Source organism: Carcharodon carcharias, chromosome 27, assembly GCF_017639515.1.
Source record: "Carcharodon carcharias isolate sCarCar2 chromosome 27, sCarCar2.pri, whole genome shotgun sequence".
Classification (NCBI taxonomy): domain Eukaryota; kingdom Metazoa; phylum Chordata; class Chondrichthyes; order Lamniformes; family Lamnidae; genus Carcharodon; species Carcharodon carcharias.
Genome location: NC_054493.1, coordinates 19,834,436 through 19,854,687, shown reverse-complemented (window position 1 = coordinate 19,854,687; position 20,252 = coordinate 19,834,436). Strand labels below are relative to the sequence as shown.

Here is a 20,252-nt window from a genome sequence, read left to right as displayed (position 1 = left end):
CCTGTAGTGATGTCCTGGAGCTGAGATGACTGACCTCCCACAACCATAACTACTTTCCTTTGTGCTAGGTATGACTGCAATCAGCAGAGAGTTTTCTCTCTGATTTCCATTGACTTCAGTTTTGCTAGGGTTCCTTGATGCCACACTCGGTCAGGTACTGCCTTGATGTCAAGGGCAGTCACTGTCCCCTCACCTTGGGAGTTCAGCTCTTTTGTCCATGTTTGAACCAAGGCTGTAATGAGCTGAACTCAGGAGCTGAGTGACTCTGGCAGAACCCAACCTAAGCGTCAGTGAGCAGGTTATTGCTAAGCAAGTGCCAGCTTGATAGAACTGTTAATGACCCCTTCCATCACTTTACTGATAATCTTTTAAATGAAAACCAAATCAACAAAATTGGGATAAATCAGGCACAGCCCCTAATTCAGGTCAGCTGTAAAACCAAGGACAAAAGTTTAAAGGAAACTTACAAACTTTAAATCAAAGTGTGATTAAAGGGGTCAACAAAACACCCCAGTCCCCGCGGTGCCCACCGAGCACGGAAGGCCTCGAGAGTGTCAGCAGACACCACGTGCTCCCTCTCCAGGGACATCCGGCAGCGAACGTAGCCGCGGAAGAGGGACAAACAATCGGGCGGGAATCCCCCATCGATCGCCCGCTGCCTGGACCTGTTAATGGCCAACTTGGCCAGGCCCAGGAGCAGGTTCACGAGGAGGTCCTCCTCCTTCCCGACCCCCTTCCGCACCGGGTGCCCATAGATCAGGAGTGTGGGGCTGAAGTGCAAACAAAACATCAATAAAAGGTTTTTCAAATAACTAAAGAGGGAGTGATCACTTTACTGATGATGGAGTGGAGTGATGGGTCGATAATTGGCCAGGTTGGATTAATAGGATGGATGGGTGACTCTCCTCCTGTACAAAAGCAATGGGCTTTCTGGCCCATCTCTAGGGCAAAAATACACATTGTGTATTTGAATGATTGCATACAAACTACTCTGAAGAAGAGTCATACGGACTCAAAATGTTAACTCTGTCTTTCTCTCCACAGATGCTGTTAGACCTGCTGAGTTTCTCCAGCATTCTTTGTTTTCGTTTCAGATTTCTAGCATCCGCAGTATTTTGCCTTTACAAACTGGTGTGATTGTCTATTTCCCCATGCCACTCCATTCCAACTCTGGCCTCTCCCTACTGCACTGCTCAAATGAAGCTTAAGGGCATTAGTAAACCAGATGAGTTTTTATAACAATTGACAATGGTTATCATTAGACTTTTAATTCCGAATTTTTACTGAATTCAAATTCCACCACTGCCATGGCAGGATTTGAACCCAGGCCCCCAGAGCATTAGCCTGGGTCTCTGGATTATTAGTCCAACAACAATACTTCTACAGCTCCCCGGTGCTGGCACTGGTTCTGCTGTTACCATTTATACCTCCTCTGGGCCTTAATCACTCCAGCCTTCCATCCTATCACAGACCGTTTGTCTCTCCTCCTCTGCCCCTCTCTTTTTGTTTATTCTCTTGTCCCATCAGTTTATTTCCTTGTCTCATTACCACCCAATGTTGCCTTGCACCATCATCCTCTTTGTCATTTAATCACTCCAGCCTTCCAGCCTGTCACAAGTCCACTTGTTCTTCTCTTCCCTCCCCCTCTCTTTTCCCTGACTCTGCACGTTTCTAAACTATTACATCTCTAAATTCTTCCAGTTTGGAGAAAAGGTCGCTGCCCTGAAACATTCACTTTCCCTCTCCACAGAAGCTGTTTGACCTGCTGAGAGTTTCCAACATTTTCTGTTTTGAGGTCGGATTTCCAGCATCTGCAGTATCTTGTTTTTGGGTCACAGTGGATCAGTTTTCTCGGATTTATCGCTCCCTGTTTAAAGATGATGAAGAGATTTTACAGAATGAGACAATAACTGTCCCCCTGTTCGACATGAGGCTAAACTCACTGTTAATTCCTCCTCAGTAACTATTGTAAACACAAAGTTTCCAGCCGGGATTGAACCGGGGACTTTCTCATGTAAAGTAAACGTGATAATCAGTGCACTAGGGAAATGAGTGTGAATGCCCCCCGGACAGAGGGGAACTGACCATCCATCTCTAGCTCTAATTCCCAAACAGAAAACGCTGCCAAGAATCAGCAAGTCAGGCTGAGTCTGTGGCCGCTCTCAGCGTTTGAAACCATCACAATGCCCGGCTTGATTGACGGCAGCTCCAGACCAATAGGAAGAAGGGTCGAGCCTGGAGGACCCAGCGGGAGCCGGCTGGTCCTCCAACCAATCAGAGTGAATGAGATGGGGGGGGGGGGGCCGCTGGTTTGGCAAGCACGTGATCGCACACCGCTGCAGCAGCCGCGCAGGCGCAGTATCGTCGTGACAACTTCAGGGAGTGCAGGAGAGGAGGTGGGAAAGGGTGCGTCATAGCGGAGAGTACAGGAGAGAAGCGGAGCCAGTGTGGACTGAGAGGTTTCATAAACACTCAAAACCCGAATTAGAAATTCAAGGTCGTGCGTTTGCATCAAACCGACAGCAGCTCCAGGTCCGGGGTAACGGCCGCCATCTTCTCGGCTCAATGTGCAGCAGGGCGCATGCGCGGTCATTCTGGTCCAAGTGGCAGGAGGAGAGAATGTTGTGAATTTCTAGCCTGGACTGGAAACGCCTTTCACAGAAGGAGGGGGGTGGGATTTACACACAGCAAACTCAAACCCAGAGAAATGTTTGCCTCTTCTCAATTTCTATCCTGGACTGAGAGTAATGTGTGTTATGTATGTACTTTCTTTGCAGGGTACCACAATGGGATTCTCAGACAAGAAACTCAAAGTCAGACAGAATCACTCCATTCATCAGGACCTGCATATTAGGAGCCTCTCGGTGTGAGTATTGAGTTCCAGGTCATTACCGCTCACTGTGTAAAATTTCTTCCTCACATCCCCCCCTGTAGATCTTGCACCAGATCTTAAATCTGTGTCATGTAATCCTTTTACTGTCAGCTATTGTGAATGGCTTTTCTTTTCCACCTTATCTAAACTTATCATTAACTTGCACACCTCTATCAAATCTCCCTTCAATCTACTTGGCTTCAAAGAGAACAACCCCAGTTTCTCCAACCAATGTCAGCAGCGTATACCATCTACAAGATGCACTGCAGCAACACACCAAGGCTCCTTCGGCAGCAACTTCCAAACTAGCGATCTCTAACACTGAGACTTGTCAGGGCAGTACACACATGGGAACACCACCACCTGCAAGTTCCCCTCCAAGTCACACACCATCCTGACTGGGAACTATATTGCCATAAGTCTCAAAGGGGAACTTGGAGGTGATGATATTCACATACACCTGCTATCCTGGTCCTGCTAAGTGGTGGAGGCTGTGTTTGGGCGATTCTGTCGGAATTCTGATCAAGCTGTAGATATATAAAATCCCGCTGCTTCTCCCACCTTTCTCTGTTTCTGTCTCTCCTCCTTCCCTCCTCCCTTTTGGGCCAGACTCTGTGTAGGCCCAGACCAGGTGGCAGGTTCCCTTCCCTGAAAGACATTAGTGAACCAGTTGTGTTTTTATGACAGTCCAGCAGCTTTCATGGTCAGTTACTCCTAGTGCCAGCCCAGATTCATTCAGCTCAATTTCACAACCTGTCTTTGTGTTTTTGTGGGTGTTCTCTCACTCCCTTTTTTGTTTTAAATCAATTTCACAGGGTATTAGATGGGGAAGATTTGCAGTCGGGAAACTGAAACTAAACATCACATCAGGATCTGAGAGAGTCTTTGGATTCATCGGGACCTGAAGATCAACAGCCTTTGAACATGGAAGGAAAAAGCACCGTTCACACTGGGAAGAAACTGTGGAAATGTGGGGACTGTGGGAAGGGATTCAGTTACCCATCCCAGCTGGAAACTCATTGGCGCAGTCACACTGAGGAGAGACCATTCATCTGCTCCGAGTGTGGGAAGGGATTCCCTCGGTTATCCCACCTATTGACTCACCAGCAAGTGCACACTGGGGAGAGGTCGTTCACTTGTTCCGAGTGTGAGACGGTATTTCCTGGTTGATCCACCCTGCTGAGACACCAGTGAGTTCACACTGATGAGAGACCTTTTAGATGCCCAGACTGCGGGAAGTGCTTGAAACGTTCCCAGGGACTGATGTCCCATCAACGTGTTCGCATAGACAAGAGACCGTTCAGGTGCTCTCACTGTGGGACTGGGTTCAAAGCCTTGTGTCACCTCATTGTACATTAGCGCCAAGATACTGGGGAGAGACTGTTCATCTGCTCCAAGTGTGGGATGGCATTCACCCGGTCATTCCACCTCACTGAACACCACCAAGTTCACACTGGAGAGAGGCCATTCACCTGCTCCGAGTGTGGGAAGGGATTCACTTGGTCATCCCACCTGCGGAGACACCAGTGAGTTCACACTGACAAGAGACCTTTTCAATGCCCAGACTGCGGGAAGTGCTTTAAATGTTCCCAGGAATTAATGTCCATTCGGGTGCTGTCACTGTGGGACTGGGTTCAAGCAACCATCTGACCTCACTGACAATCATCGCACTCTACACTGAGGAGAGGCCGTTCACCTGCTCCGAGTGTGGGAAGAGATTCACTCATTCATCCAACCAGCGGAGACACTGGTGAGTTCACACTAATGAGAGACCTTTTAAATGCAAAGACTGCGGGGAAATCTATAAAAGATCTAAGGAACTGATGTTCCATCAACATATTCACACCGATGAGAGACTGTTCAGTTGCTCTCACTGTGGGACTGGGTTCAGGCGTTCATCTAAACTCACTGTCCATCAGCGCATTCACAGTGGGGAAAGGGCATTTAAGTGCTCCATGTGTGGGAAGGGATTCACTCAGTCATCCCATCTACTGAGATACCAGCGAGTTCACAAGTAACTACAGTGATTGGATTTTGCTGTTGGTCACATCCAGGGTTGAACCATGTTCATTGAGGTCTCTTTCTGTTGATGTTATCCCAGTTATCGGGTATAACATTCTGAATAAAAGTCAAATACATCAGCTTTGTGTGAAATACACTGTGTCAAATATTTTTATTATCTCAAACACAAATCAGTTCCTTGTGAAGGGCTCTCCCTGTCTCTTCCATCCTCACCTCCAACAACAAGTGTGAAGAGCTCATGGAGTTTCTTTGTCACTGAGATTCTGATCAGCTGCTTCCCTCCTTTCCTCTAGCCCACGGGGACAAACTGTCTCTAAAAATCTGCCCTGAACTCGCATCTCTCTCCAGTTTCTCTCCCATCTCTCCTCATGCTCTCTCTGTGCTCATTTTGACCATTAGACCCACCTTCTGCTCCCTTAACCTTATGCTCATTAAACTGCGGACTATCCAACTTCTCCATTTTAGCTGATATTGTCAATCATTTTCTTTCTCTTTTGGTACTGTCCCTCTCAGCTTTAAACCCACCATCATCACCCATCCTGAAAAAAGCAACCTTTGCAAACTACCGCCCCAGAGAGTCATCGAGTTTTACAGCACAGAAAGAGGCCCTTTAGCCCATTGTGTCTGGTCCGGTCATCAAGCTCCTATCTATTCTCATCTCATTTTCCAGCACTTGGACTGTCGCCCTGTATACTTTGGCATTTCAAGTGTTCATCTAAATACTTCTTCAATGTTGTGAGGATTCCCGGCTCTACCACTCTTTCAGGCAGTGAGTTCCAATTACCCCCCACCCTCTGGGTAAAAAAAAAATTCCTCAAATCCCTTCTAAACCTCCTGCCCCTTACCTTAAATCTATGGTTATTGACCCCTCCACTAAGGGGAAAAGTTCCCTCCTATCTACCTTATCTATGCCCCTCATAATCTTGTACATCTCAATCAGGTCCACCGCCACCCCACCCCCCCCCCCCACCCCCTCAGCATTCTCTGCTCTAAGGAAAACAACCCCAGCCTATCTAGTCTGTCTTCGTAGCTGAAGTGCTCCAACCCAGGCAACACAGTGGTGAATCTCCTCTGCCCCCTCTCCAGTGCAATCACGTCCTTATAGGTCAAGATGTAGAATCTGTATGGGTGGAGGTAAGAAATAACAAGGGGAAGAAGACACTGGTGGGAGTAGACCATAGGCCCCCTGACAGTAGCTATGCTGTAGGACAGAAAATAAATCAGGAGATAATGAAGGCATGTAAAAAAGGCAGTACATTAATCATGGGTGACTTTAATCTTCATGTAGATTGGAAAAACCAAAATGGTAAAGGTAGATATGAGCAAGAATTCATAGAGTGTATTCATGACAGTTTCTTAGAACAATATGTTGTGAATCCAACCAGGGATCAGGCTTTTGGATCTGGTAATGTGTAACAAGGCAGGTTTAATAAATGACCTCAAAGTAAAGGATCACCTAGGAAACAGTGACCAAAATATGGTAGAATTTAGCATTCAGTTTGACACTGAGATACCTGGCTCAGAAACAACTGTGCTAAACTTAAATAAGAGTAATTACAATGGAATGAGAGCAGAGTTGGCTGGAGTGGACATGGAATATATAATGTGGCAATGATTAGTGGTAAGCCAGAAGATTGGTAAGTTTTAAAAACCAACAAAAGATGACCAAAAAAAGGGGAGAAAATAAACTTTGAGAGTAAACTAGCAAGTAATATAAAAATAGACAATAAGAGCTTCTTTAAATATATGAAAAGGAAGGGAAAGGCCAAAGTGAACATAGGCTCCTTAGAGAATGAGGCTGTGAAAATAATAATGGGGAACCAGGAAATGGCAGAGGAGTTGAATAAATACTTTACATCAGTCTTCATGGTAGAAGACACTAATAAAATTCCAAAAATACTAAATAGAGGGGAGGAAATAAATACAATAATTATCATGAGAAAAAATGCGAGGGAAACTAGTGGGGCTAAAGGCTAATAAAACCCGTGGACCTGATTGGTTGCACCTAGGATATTAAAGGAAGTAGTTACATTGATAGTAGATGCACTGGTAGTAATCTTCCAAATATCCTTAGATTTTGGAAAAGTCCCAGAGGATTGGAAAACTGCCAGTGTAACACCCTTATTCAAAAAGAGAGGGAGACAAAAAACAGGTAACTATAGGCCAGTTAGCTTAACTCTGTCATTGGGGTCTATTATAAAGGATGTAATAGAGCATTTAGAACTACATAATCTAGTCAGAGTCACCATGGCTTCATGAAGGGGAAATCATGCCTAACAAATTTATTAGAATTCTTTGAGAAGGTAACAAGCAGGAGAGATAAAGGGGAACTACTAGATGTAATATATTCAGATTTCTAAAAGGCATTTGATAAGGTACCGCACATAAGGCTACTTAATAAGAGCCCATGGTGTTGGAGGTAGTTTATTAGCATGGATAGAGGATTGGCTAACTAATATAAGACAGAGAGTTGGGATACGGGTGCATTTTCAGGTTGACAACCTGTAACTAGCGGAGTACCACAGGGATCAGTGCTGGGGCCTCAATTATTTACATCATATATTAATGACTTGGATGAGAGAAGTTAATGTACTATTGTCAAATTTGCAGATGGTGGGAAGGCAAGTAGTAAGGATGATGCAAGGAGTCTACAGAGGGATATACACAGGTTAAGTAAGTGGGCAACTTGGCAGATGGAATATAATGCCAGGAAGAATAGAGGAGCTGAATATTATTTAAATGGAGAAAGACTGAAGAAACCTGCAGCAGAGGGATTTAGGGATCCTCTTGCATGAATCCCAAAAAGCTAACAGACAAGTTCAACAGGTAATAGGGAAGGCAAATGGAATGTTGACCTTCATTTCAAAGGGAATGGAGTATAAAAATAGGGAAGTCTTGCTAAAACTATACAAGGCACTAGTTAGACCACACCGAGAATATTGTGAACAATTGTGTTCCCCTTGTCTATGGAAAGATATACTGGCATTGGAGGCAGTCCAGAGAAGTTCACGAGGTTGATCCCGGGTATGGAGGGATTTTCTTATGAGGAGAGGTGAGAGTAGGTTGGGCCTGTACTTATTGGAGTTTCGAAGAATGAGAGGTGGCCTTATTGAAACATAAAATTCTCAGGGAGCTTGACAGAGTAGATGCTGAGAAGTTATTTCCCCTTGTGAGAGAGTCTAAGACCAGAGGGCATAATCACAGAGTAAGGGGGTGCCCACTTAAAACAGAGTTAAGGAGGAATTTCTTCTCTCTGAGGGTAGTCAATCTGTGGAATTCTTCACAGCAGACGGCTTTATACGCTGGACCGTTAAGTATATTCAAGGCTTAGATAGACAGATTTTTAATCAGTAAGGGAATCAAGGGTTATGGGTAAAAGGCAGGAAAATGGAGTTGAGGATTATCAGATCAGCCCATGATCTCATTGAATGGAGGAGCAGACTCGATGGGCCAAATGGCCTACTTCTGCTCCTACGTCTTATGATGTGGTGACCAGAACTGCACACAGTACTCCAGTTGTGGCCTAACTATTGTTTTATACAGCTCCATCATAACCTCCCTGCTCTTATATTCAATGCCTCGATAATAGTCCTATATGCCTTCTTAACCACCTTATCTACTTGTCCTGCTGCCTTCAAGGATCTATGGACACGCACACCAAGGTCCCTCTGATCCTCTGTACTTCCGAGGATCCTACCATTCATCATGCACTCCCTTACCCTGTTAGTCCTCACAAAATACCTCACCCCACACATCTCCAACCTTCCTTTCCTCTCCAAAGTCCTTGTACTTGGTGTCCCCCAAGGATCTATCCTTGGCCCCTCCTATTTCTCATCTACATGCTGCCACGAGGTGCCATCATCCAAAATCAGCGTGTTAGTTTTCACATGTACACTGACAACGCCCAGCTCTACCTCACCACCATCCCTCTCCATTCCTCCGCTGTTACTAAATTATCAAACTGCTTATCACACATCCAGTACTGGATGAGCAGAAATTTTCTCCAATTAAAAATTGTGAAGACCAAAGCCATTGTCTTTGGTCGCCACTACAAATTCTGTTCCCAAACTACCAACTCTATCCCTCTCCCAGGGAACTGTCTGAGACTGAACCACACTGTTCACAATCTTGGTGTTAGGTTTGACCCTAAGATGAGTTTCTGACCACATACCCACATCATCACTAACACCAGGTATTTCGATCTCCATAACGTTACCTGTCTCTACCCCACCCCCAGCTCATCTGCTGCTCAAACCCTCATCCATACCCATGTTACGTTTAGACTTGAAGATTCCAATACATTCCTGACCGGCCTCTCATTCCTGACCCCACCCCCACAAGGAAATGTGAGATCATCCAAAACTGCTGACCATGTGCTTACTTACATTAAGTCCTGTTTATCATCACCCCTGCGCTCTCTAACCTACATTGGCTCCTGGTCAAGAAATGCCTCCATTTTAAAATTCAAATCCTTGTTTACAAATCCCTCCATGGCCTCATCCCTTCCTATCTCTGTAACCTCCAGTTGCTCACCCTCTGAGATATCTGTACTCCTCTCATTCTGGCCTCTTGAACATCCCTGATTTTAATTACTGCACCATTGGTGGTCGTGCCTATGTGTGAACCTCTGAAATTCCCTCCCTAAACCTCTCCACCCCCTCCAGCTCTATCTCCTGATTAAAGATGCTTGTTGAAATCTGCCTCTCTAATCTAGTGTTTTGTCCATTTACCCTAACATCGTCCTCTGTGACTTGGTGTCAAGTTTTTCTTTATGAACCTCTTCTGAAGCACCTTGGGGTGTTTTATTACATTAAACATGTCAGATAAAGACAAGTTGTTTCTGTTTCATGACAGCCAGGTTGTGCAAAGTAAGATTCCACAAACAACAATCACACGATTAATCCATTTTTTTTTGGTGTTAGTTAAAGCATGAATGTTGGTCCCACTTCACCAGGAGAACTCCACTGTGGGACAGTATGTTGAGTTGTTGAGCTCTCCTGAACTGAGACTGGAGCTGATTGAGCTGTCAGGCCTGCAGTGTACCTCGAAGAACCGCTGCCTGGGATCTTTCCTCTTCATTCACTGACTCCCAGCTGAAGTTTTTATTTCTGCAGTTAAATAGTTCACTTTGAATATAAATCCTAATTTAATCTTTGAAGCAAAATCTACAACTTCAAATCAGCTGTAGAAGAGAAAGAAAGTTCTTGTGTTTATTTATCACCTTTCACACCCTCAGAACATCCCAAAGTGAATCACAGTCAATGGTGTATTTTGAAATTAAGAATGAGGAGTATGGTACATTAAGAATGGTACAATTTTAAACAGTGTGACCGAGCTGTTTAATAAAAAGCTAATGGGGTCCTCAGTTTATTCATGGAGACATGGAGTACAAAAGCAAGCAAGTTATCCTGAATCTTTATAAATCACCAATCGGTGATTCCTCAGCTGAAATATTATGTTCAATTCTGAGCACCTCAAGATGCCTCAGAGGAGGTTCATAAAGAAAAACTTGACACCAAGTCACAGAGGGTGATGTTAGGGTAAATGGACAAAACCTTGATTGGAGAGGCAGATTTTAACAAGCATCTTTAATCAGGATGTCAAGGCCTTGGAGAGGGTGTGGGGAAAATTCCCCAGAGTAGTATCAGGGATGAGAGGTTTTCAGTTCTGTTGACAGACTGGAGAAGCTGGGATTGTTCTCTTTACAACAGAAAAGGTTACGGAGTGATTTAATAAAGGGGTGGCCATTTTTGAGGAGTTTTCATCTACATAGGGAGAAATTGTTTCCATTGGCAGGATGGTTGGTAACCGCAGAACACGGATTTAAAATAATTTGCAAAGAATCCAGGATGGAGATGAGGAGAGGTTATTTTACTCAGCGAGGAAGGCGATGGCGTAATGATATTTTCATTAGACCAAAGACCCAGGGACACGAGTTCAAATCCCGCCACAGCAGATGGTGGAATTTGAATTCAATTTAAAAAAATCTGGAATTAAAAGTCTAATGATGACCATGAAACTATTGCTGATTGCTAATGCCCTTCAGGGAAGGAAATCTGCTGGCTTACATGTGACTCCAGACCCACAGCAATGTGGATGACTCTTAAATGCCCTCTGAACAAGGGCACTGAGGGATGGGCAATAAATACTGGCCTAGCCAGCAACACCCACATCTCATGAATGAATTTTTTAAAAAGTTCTGATGATCTGGAACACATTGTCTGAATGACTGGTGGAAGCAGATCCAACAGAAACTTTCCAAAGTGATTTGGACTGATCGCTCTGCACAAGTTCGGGGTTCACACATGTGCAGAGCGCATTCAGTGACCATGGCAGACTCTCTGTCTGTTAGTTCAGGGGCTTAAGTGGAACTTTCCACTATTGAACTCATCATTCATTGTACATTAGGCCGCATCTACAATCTTGTCTCTCACACTTCCAGTGAAGCCGAGCAATGGATGGATTACTTCAAGAAGCTCTTCACTCTCTGATGTTACTTACTCTCTTGAAAGCCAGTTTAGGTACCTTATTTCTGGGGGCCTTACATCAATCACTTATTCAATTGTCCATTAGCAAGGGACAGATATTCAAGGTAACCCCTCCTATTTCCATTGGAAGTCCATGAAGTATTTTTGTCACTCATCACTTGCTGGGACACCCTTTACACAGACAGTTGGTTTACATATAGGTCATGAGTTCCCCCACCCTATCAAGCTTGTCTTGTTTCAGGGTCTGTGCCAGAGAATGTCCTTGGCAGAGAAACAGGCCTCACTGTCCTCTGTTTCTCAACCCAGGAAGATTTCTTCATGAGAGGGAAACAGATATTCAATACATTTCTGATGATTTTATAAGGTTATTGTGAAAGTGATACTTACAGATCTCCCCAGCTTGAGAAGGGGATATCCTTACTGATTTCTCATAACTGATTTCTGACGAACCTCACTATTTCTAAGTGACGAGCTTGTTTTCCTAATTTCTTGATGACAAACTGTAGATAACGTACTAAAGCTACTAGAATGTTCAGAATCAGCAACACGAACCTTGAGCTGCCACCAAGAGTAAATGTCAAAACCTTTCCACTAAAATGTGATAACTGCCGACTTAGATTCATCCTCCCCACCTGCCGATCATCTCACACAATCTAAATTATTGACATGTCGTAAATACACCTTGTTCAAACAAAAGTTCATGCACGGACTTTAAAGATTCTCCAGCTCTCTGTTCACCTCCAAAAGCTATCAGTCGTCCCCTGTAATGTGTCAATGCCATTGTGTACTCCTGGCTTCACTTAGGAACTTTTCCATTCATGTTTAACTGAGACTGTTGCTTCTCAAGCCTATAATCTCGATGACTCCGATCCCACTCCTAACACCACTTGTAAGATTTAGATTCACAGATTACTTGAAAAGGGGGTCAAGCTCAGAAGTGAATTAGAGTAATTTATTGAGAAGCAACAGTTTAAATATGATGCGTAAGCTATAAATAGAAAAACACACGACCCGTGACAAATGAGAGCGGTTTACCGGTCCCGGAGGACAAACGGACGGATGATGCAGAGTGAGAACTGGTCTCTGTAGCTGGTGGTGACAATCTCCTCTGAACGGTTAACTGGTGTGAGCCAGAGTGTGGGTGTTGCGCTGAAGCCAATGTGGATCACATCACGATGTCTGTGCTCTCGAGAGCCTGTTTTAACCTTTACACAGGCAGTTGGTTTACATATGTGTCATGAGATCCAATTGTATCAGGGTGAGAAATGTCTTGTTTCAGGGCTTGTGCTGGAGACATGTCCTTGGCAGAGATAACAGGCCTGTCCTGTGTTTGTCAGCCAGCAAGCTGCTATGGAAGCTTTCTTCATAAGAGAGACAGTGAGCAATTTCTGTAATATTCCATAAATTTCTGAAGATTTTATAATGTTATTAGATGATGATTTCATCCAGTCTGTTATATGGATTGAACTTGTCTCCATTCTGTACCAAGCGGGAGGGGTAACATTCCCCACCAATTCCCATTCCCCTTCATTCTGCTGGATAATGGAGGTGTCACTGTGAGTAATGTGCAAGTCAGTAAGAATTGTCAGCAAGGATTAATCAGCACTTTCTAATTGGAGATGTTAATCAGTGGAACCTCTCAGACACTGAATTGTCCAAAGATCAATTTAGGATTGAAATAAAAGTCTAGAATCTTGTTGTAAATTAACTTCCAATGAGAGTTCCTGAATTATGGGGAAAGATCAGAGACAGCGCTTCTTAAAGGGACACTGCAGCCTCGAGAACAAAATTAGCGATAGATCCAAAATGTTAAACTCCAGCCCAGTTACAGGGATTATAAACATCAGCAGAAACAAACCCCAACTGTCAGAATGAACATGGTTCAGTCCTGGATGTGATTAACAGCAGCAATAACAGCAGAATTCATCCCCTGCAGTCACTTATGAACTTGCTGGTGTCTTCGTAGTTTGGATAACTGAATAAATTTCTTCCCACATTCGGAGCAGGTGAACGGCCTCTCTCCAGTGTGAATTCGCTGATGCTTCAACAGGTTAGAGGACCCACTGAATCCTTTCCCACACTGAGAGCAGGTGAATGGCCTCTCCCCAGAGTGAACTCGCTGGTGTGTTCGCAGGTGGGATAACTGAGTGAATCCCTTCCCACACTCAGAGCAGGTAAACGGTCTCTCCCCAGTGTGAACATGCTGGTGACGTAGGAGGGTGGGTAACTGGGTGAATCCCTTCCCACACTTGGAGCAGATGAACGGTCTCTCCCCTGTGTGAACTCGCTGGTGTACAATAAGGTTAGATGAAGACCTGAACCTCTTTCCACAGGAAGTACAGCTGAACGGCCTCTCCTCAGTGTGAATTCGCTGGTGCTTCAGCAGGTCAGAGGATCTAGTGAATCCTTTCCCGCATACAGGGCAGGTGAACGGCCTCTCCCCAGTGTGAACACGCTGGTGTGTCAGCAGGCTGGATAGCTGAGTGAATGCTTTCCCACACTCAGAGCAGAGGAATGGTCTCTCACCAGTGTGAACTTGCTGGTGTCTCAGCAGGTTCGATAACTGAGTGAATCCCTTCCCACACCTGGAGCAGGTGAATGGCCTATCCCCAGTGTGAATTCGCTGGTGCTTTAGCACATCAGAAGACCTAGTGAATCCTTTCCCACATACAGGGCAGGTGAATGGCCTCTCCCCAGTGTGAACTCGCTGATGTGTCAGCAGCTGGTATGACTGTGTGAATCCCTTCCCACACTCGGAGCAGGTGAACGGCCTCTTCCCACTGTGGCTGCATTGATGGTTTTCCAGCTGAGATGGATAATGGAATTCTTTCCCACAGTCTTCACATTTCCACGGTTTTTCCGTTGTGCGGGTGTCCCTGTCTCTCTCCAGGTTTGATGATCAGTTCAATCCTCACCCACACACACAGAACACGTGTACAGTTTCTCCCCAGTGTGAATGGTGAGATGCTTTTTTAGGCTGTGTAAAGCTCTTTCCAGAGTCAGTTCACTGGAACACTCTCACTCAGGGTGTGTGTGTATGTGTCTCGGTGCTTTTCCAGTCAAGCTAATGTTTGAAATCTTTTCCCACAGACAGAACAGACAAACATTTCTCCTTCCACATTCAGAGATGATGGCATTCACGAGTTGATGAAAAAAAGTTACCCTGTCATTTCTTGATGTGATGTTTGGTTTAAGTATTCTGTCTGTAAATCCTCCCCTTCTAATACCTTGTAAAAGGAATTTACAAAAGTCATCACTCTAAGTACAGGATAGAAATTCAGATCAGGGAATTCTAGTTTCTATTCGATAAGGTGCCACATAAAAGGTTATTGCACAAGATAGGAGCTCACGGTATTGGGGGTAATGTATTAGAATGGATTGAGGATTGGTTAACACACAGAAGACAGAGAGTAGGGTCTTTTTCAGGTTGGAAATATGTAACGAGTGGAGTGCTACAAGGATCTGTCCAAGGATCTCAATTATTTACTAACTATATTAATGATTTGGAGGAGGGGGCAGAGTGTAATGTATCCAAATTTGCTGACAATACAAAAATAGGTGGGAGGGCATGTTGTGATGAGGACATAAGGAACCTGCAAGGGGATACAGACAGGTTGAGTGAGTTGGCAAAAACTTGGCAGATGGAGTTTAATGTAGGAAAGTGTGAGGTCATGCATATTGGTAGGAAGAATCAAAAGGCAGACTATTACTTAAATAGAGAGATGCTGCAAAAATGTGCATCACAGAGGGATCTGGGCATGCAGCATAAAAAGTTAGCATGCAGGTGAAACAAGTAATTAAGAAGGCAAATGGAATTTTGGCCTTGTATTGCTTGGGGATTGGAGTTTAAAAATAGGGAAGTCTTGTTACAATTGTACAGGGTGTTGGTGAGATCGCATCTTGAACACTGTTTTGGTCCCTGTATTTAAGAAAGGATACACTGGCATTGGAGGCAGTTCAAAAGAGATTCACTAGGCTGATTCCTGGGATGAAGAAGTTGATTTATCAAGAATGGCTAAACAGGTTAGGCCTGTATTCTTGGAGTTCAGAAGAATGATCTTATTCAAACATACAAGATTCTGAGGGGGCTTGACAGGGCAGATGTTGAGAAGATGTTTCCTCTAGTGGGGGAATCTCGAACTAGGAGACATAGTTACAAAATAAGGGGGCACTCATTTAAAACTGAGGTGTGAAGAAATTTCTTCTCTCAGAGAGTAATGAACACCTGGAATTCTCTACCCCAGAGAGTTATGGAGGCTAGATCACGGGTAGCACTTAAATCCTTGAGATAAGTTCCTTGAGATATTGGGGAGTTGAGAGATACAAGGAACTTACAAAAGTCTTCACTCTAGGTACAGGATAGAAATTCAGAACAGGGAATTCTAGTTTCTATTCGATAATGTGCCACATAAAAGCTTATTGCACAAGATAGGAGTTCACGGTATTGGAGGTAATGTATTAGAATGGACTGAGCATTGGTTAACACACAGAAGACAGAGAGTAGGAAAGAGGAGTTGATGCACGGGGCAGATCAGCCATGATCTTATTGAATGGCGGGGCAGGCTTGAGGAGCCAAATGGCCTACTCCTGCTCTTATTTCTTATGTTATCTTCTTATATTCCATGAAACACATTTTCCTCTTGTTCCCCCAAAGCTGCAGATCCCCATCCCACACACTCTTTCTCCTCTCTAGCTGAAATTCTAATGAAGTGTTAGGTAATTCTTTCTGTATTTTTTTAACAAATTTGGACAATTAGAGATAACAGTATGTTATCTCCCAGTTTACCCTCCATAAGCTTGAAGACATCCCAAAGTCTGCTGTCCATGTCATAACTCACAGCAAGTCCCATTCCCCTATCACCCCTGATGTGTATTCGCACCTGGTCAGGCAACATCGTGGTTTTTAAATCCCTCCATGCCCTCACTCCTCAATATCCCTGCAATCTCCTCCAGCCCCTCCAAGATATCTGTGCAGCTCCAATTCTAGCCTCTTGTGCATTCTCTATTATAATTTCTCCGCCACTGGCGGCTGTGCCTTCAGTACCCTCAGCCCCAAGCTCTGGAATTCTCCACCACCCCCTACACCTCTCCCCCTCACTTTCCTCCTTTAAGACACTCCTTAAAATCTACTTTACTGCCTAAGCTTTTGATCACCTGCCCTAATATCTCCTTACATGTCAGTGTATCACACTTTGTTTTGTTATTATCCTGTGAAGTTCACTGGGGTGATTTATGATGTAAAATGCGCTATACAAAGAGAGCAAAAACAAAAATAAAAATACCTGGAAAAACTCAGCAGGTCTGACAGCATCTGCGGAGAGGAGCACAGTTAACATTTCGAGTCCATATGACTCTTCAACAGAACAGAGAAGTTGTTTCTGACTGTAATCCTGGCCTCCTGTTTGACAGTAACCCACTTATTTCACACAAAACTCCACCTCTACTTTATTGTCCCATCTTGCAGTTTATTAATCTGAGTTTGCAGCCTCCGTAAAGAAATTCTACAGCTGTCAATGAATCAATCACTTTTCTCTCCTGGTCACTGGGACCCTGATGCCCCGCCCACCCTCTGTTGCTTCACCAAGGTGGTCGCATACGAAGCAAAAAGCCCCGAAGCTGCAAGCGCTTAGAATTGCAGCTTCTTGGGGGTTTGCAGCCTCTAGCGGGTGCTTCTGAATCCTCTCCACATACCACTAGTTCTGTCGAAGGGTCATGAGGACTCGAAACGTCAACTCTTTTCTTCTCCACCGATGCTGCCAGACCTGCTGAGTTTTTCCAGGTAATTCTGTTTTTGTTTTTGTTTTGGATTTCCAGCATCCGCAGTTTTTTTGTTTTTACCACTTAAGGTTTCCTTCTCTCCCAGCCATCAGAGTCCTCATTGATTTGAGCCTAAAGTGTAACCTCTTATTTATTGCGCCCCTTCCTCCATCCAGACCAATAGGGACGAGGGGGTGGGGCTGGAGGACTGAGATTGGCTGCCGGCCCTCCATCCAATCAGAGTGAATGAGGGGGCGGATCTTAGCCCTGCTCTCTCTCTGATTGGCTCCTTGACCCAGCATGGCTGCGCATGTGCCCTGCCGCACACTCCCTCCAATAAAGATGGCCGCCGTTAACTCAGGTCTCTGATCGGGAGAAGACCCGCAGATGGGAAATACGCGGAACGCGTGTCTCCATATTCGGGGCTCAGGGCCTACGCTGGATGCTTATGAGGCCTTCCCGGCTGCCCGTTGCGTCCACCGATCCCTTTCCGACACCCAGTAAACTTACCGGCTGCAGAGAGCAACAAACAAAGGACTCTGCATCGCCATCATCTGTACTGCGCATGCTCCAACGGTTGCTCCTCACTGCGCATGCTCCGGAAACTGCGAGGACTTGCACATGCGCACTTCCGCCCCCAGCGGCATGGATAGGGGACATTCTCCACCGATAGGAATGCTGGGTACAAGACCTCCAGGTTCTGCAGATGTTGTTCATCTTCATCATTTACAACATTCAGGACAGACAGCAGGGATTATTAGAGAGAATTAACACAGTGTAGTGAGAAAGGAAATTCAGTGTCTGGTTTGGGGAGCTGGGACTTGTAACTGAAGCTTTGAGAACTGAAATAATCTGGAGTAAGAAAGAAGAAAATGACAACAAACTGAATAATCACAAACAGGACATCCTCTTATCAAAGAGAAATCATAAATTCAGGTCAAAAATTGAGGCAAACGGAGTGCAGCTGAGCTAACGTGGGCTGATGCATTTTGGGAGGACAATCGTGTCCATGCCGGCCATCAAGCCCCTATCTACTCTAATCCCATTTTCCAGCACTTGGCCTGTAGCCCTGTATGCTATGGCATTTCAAGTGCTCATCTAAATACTTCTTAAATGTTGTGAGATGTAGAAAATTATAAGGGGTATAGATAGGGTAGATAGAAAGAAACATTTCCCCTTAGCAGAGGTATCAATAACCAAGTAGCATAGTATAAGGTAGGGGTGGGAAGATTAGAGGGGATTTGAGGAAAATGTTTTTCATCCAGAGGGTGGTTGGAATCTGGAACTCACTGCCTGAGGGAGTGGTAGAGGCAGGAACCCTCACTGCATTTAAGAAGTATTTAGATGAGCACTTGAAATGCCACAGCACACAGGGCTACGGGCCAAGTGCTGGAAAATAGGATTAGAATAGATAGGCACTCGATGACCAGCACGGACACGAAGGGCCTGTTTCTGTGCTGTATAACTCTATGCCTCTAACTGAGTGAAGACTTGGAGTTTGGTGTGAGGGGGAGTATTAAGTATTAGTTTTGTTCGTAAATTTTGCTCTTAAAATCTCATACATGTAGTTACCAACAACAGACAGGTTGAGGAAGGAAGTTTTGCATAGTCAGTATGAGGAGCAGTGCTCAGAAACAGCCTCTTAGGAATCCTTCAAGCATCTTCCCTGTGATCGAGGTCACACTGATGGGCCTGTCATTCCCTGGCTCTGATTTTTCCCCGATTTGGAAAGTGGGAACTACGTGAGCTACCTTCCGATCCCAGGGAACAATCGCTGACTCTATTGAGCTGTTGAAGATATGGACAAGGGGCTCACAGACCACCGATCCCATCTCTTTAAACCCCCTTGGGTAGATATCATCTGGACCTGGAGCACCACCTAGTTAAAGATTTCCTATTTTCTCTAGGGTGACAATCCCTTTCTAATCAGAAAATTACAACAAAAGAGGGGGCCATTCAGTGCATTATGTCTGCACTGGCCAAAAATGACCAATCCAGTCTAGTCCTGCTTTCCAGCTCTTGGTCCGTAATCCTGTAGGTTACAGCATATCCCAGTACTTTTCAAAAGTGTGTATTTCTGCCTCCACCACCTTTCAGGCAGTGAGTTCCAGATCCCCACCACTCTCTGGGTGAAAACATTACTCAACTCCCCTCTAATCCTTCACCAATTACTTTAAATCTCTGCCCCCTGGTTACTGACCTCTCTGTTAATGAAATAGGTCCTTCTTATCCACTCCATCTGGGACACTCATTGTTTTATCCATCTCAATTAAATCTCCCCTCTGCCTCCTCTGTTCCATAGAAAACAACCCCAGCCTATCCAATCTTTCCTCATAGTTAAAATTCTCCAGTCCTGGCAACATCCAGATAAGTCTCTTTTGTACCCTCTCCAGTGTGATCACATCCTCCTGTAATGTGCTGACTAGAATTGTACTCAGTACTCTAGCTGTGCTCTAACTAGTATTTTTTATAGCTCTAGAATAATTGCGCTCTCCCCTTCCACTAACATCAACATGTTGGAAACTGACATCTGGAACCTGTCAGAATTTGAAAGATATTTACAAATGATTCGAGGGTTTCCTACAGTTGGGATCAGTTAGGATCTTTCTCTGTTCTGTCCACTCGAAATGTTAGATAACAGACTTTCTCCTGGGAATATCGAGCTGGAGTATTGGGCTGTGTTGTGTTTCCTTGTTCATCTTGTTGACTTTAAATATTGAATCTTGCTGTTTCAGACACCGGTTAATCAAGCTCAAAACAACAGATTGTCTCACACTGACTTTATTAACAGCACCGCAATAACATAGACAGGGTATAGTCCCCCAATCCGGAGAACAGAGATAATAGTGGTTTGAGAGCTCTGTTCTCCCCAGCTCTGACCTAACAAGCTGCTACTATACAGGAGATATTTATATTTAACTTGTCTACTATATTGGTGATCTGACCTTGTTCAAATCATAATCACAAGGATATCTGAGCATTTTTCTGACTATGAGCACTATGTCGCTATCACACACATACTGTTCTCTTGTTTCACACCTCCACACAAAGACCATCTTTTTACACAATCGCAGCAGATATGAACATGGATGTGAGGCTCATTAATATACACC

General features: G+C 44.6%; 1 protein-coding gene across 1 annotated transcript; it reads right to left on the bottom strand.

Annotated features, from left to right (window-relative positions):
• Nucleotides 1-12,345: 12,345 nt before the first annotated feature.
• On the bottom strand, nt 12,346-14,281 carry LOC121270353 (zinc finger protein 239-like; the record flags this gene model as incomplete). Its single annotated transcript, XM_041175644.1, has 1 exon — nt 12,346-14,281. A coding segment is annotated over one exon (963 nt), but the record flags the coding sequence as incomplete, so codon positions are not given.
• Nucleotides 14,282-20,252: the final 5,971 nt, after the last annotated feature.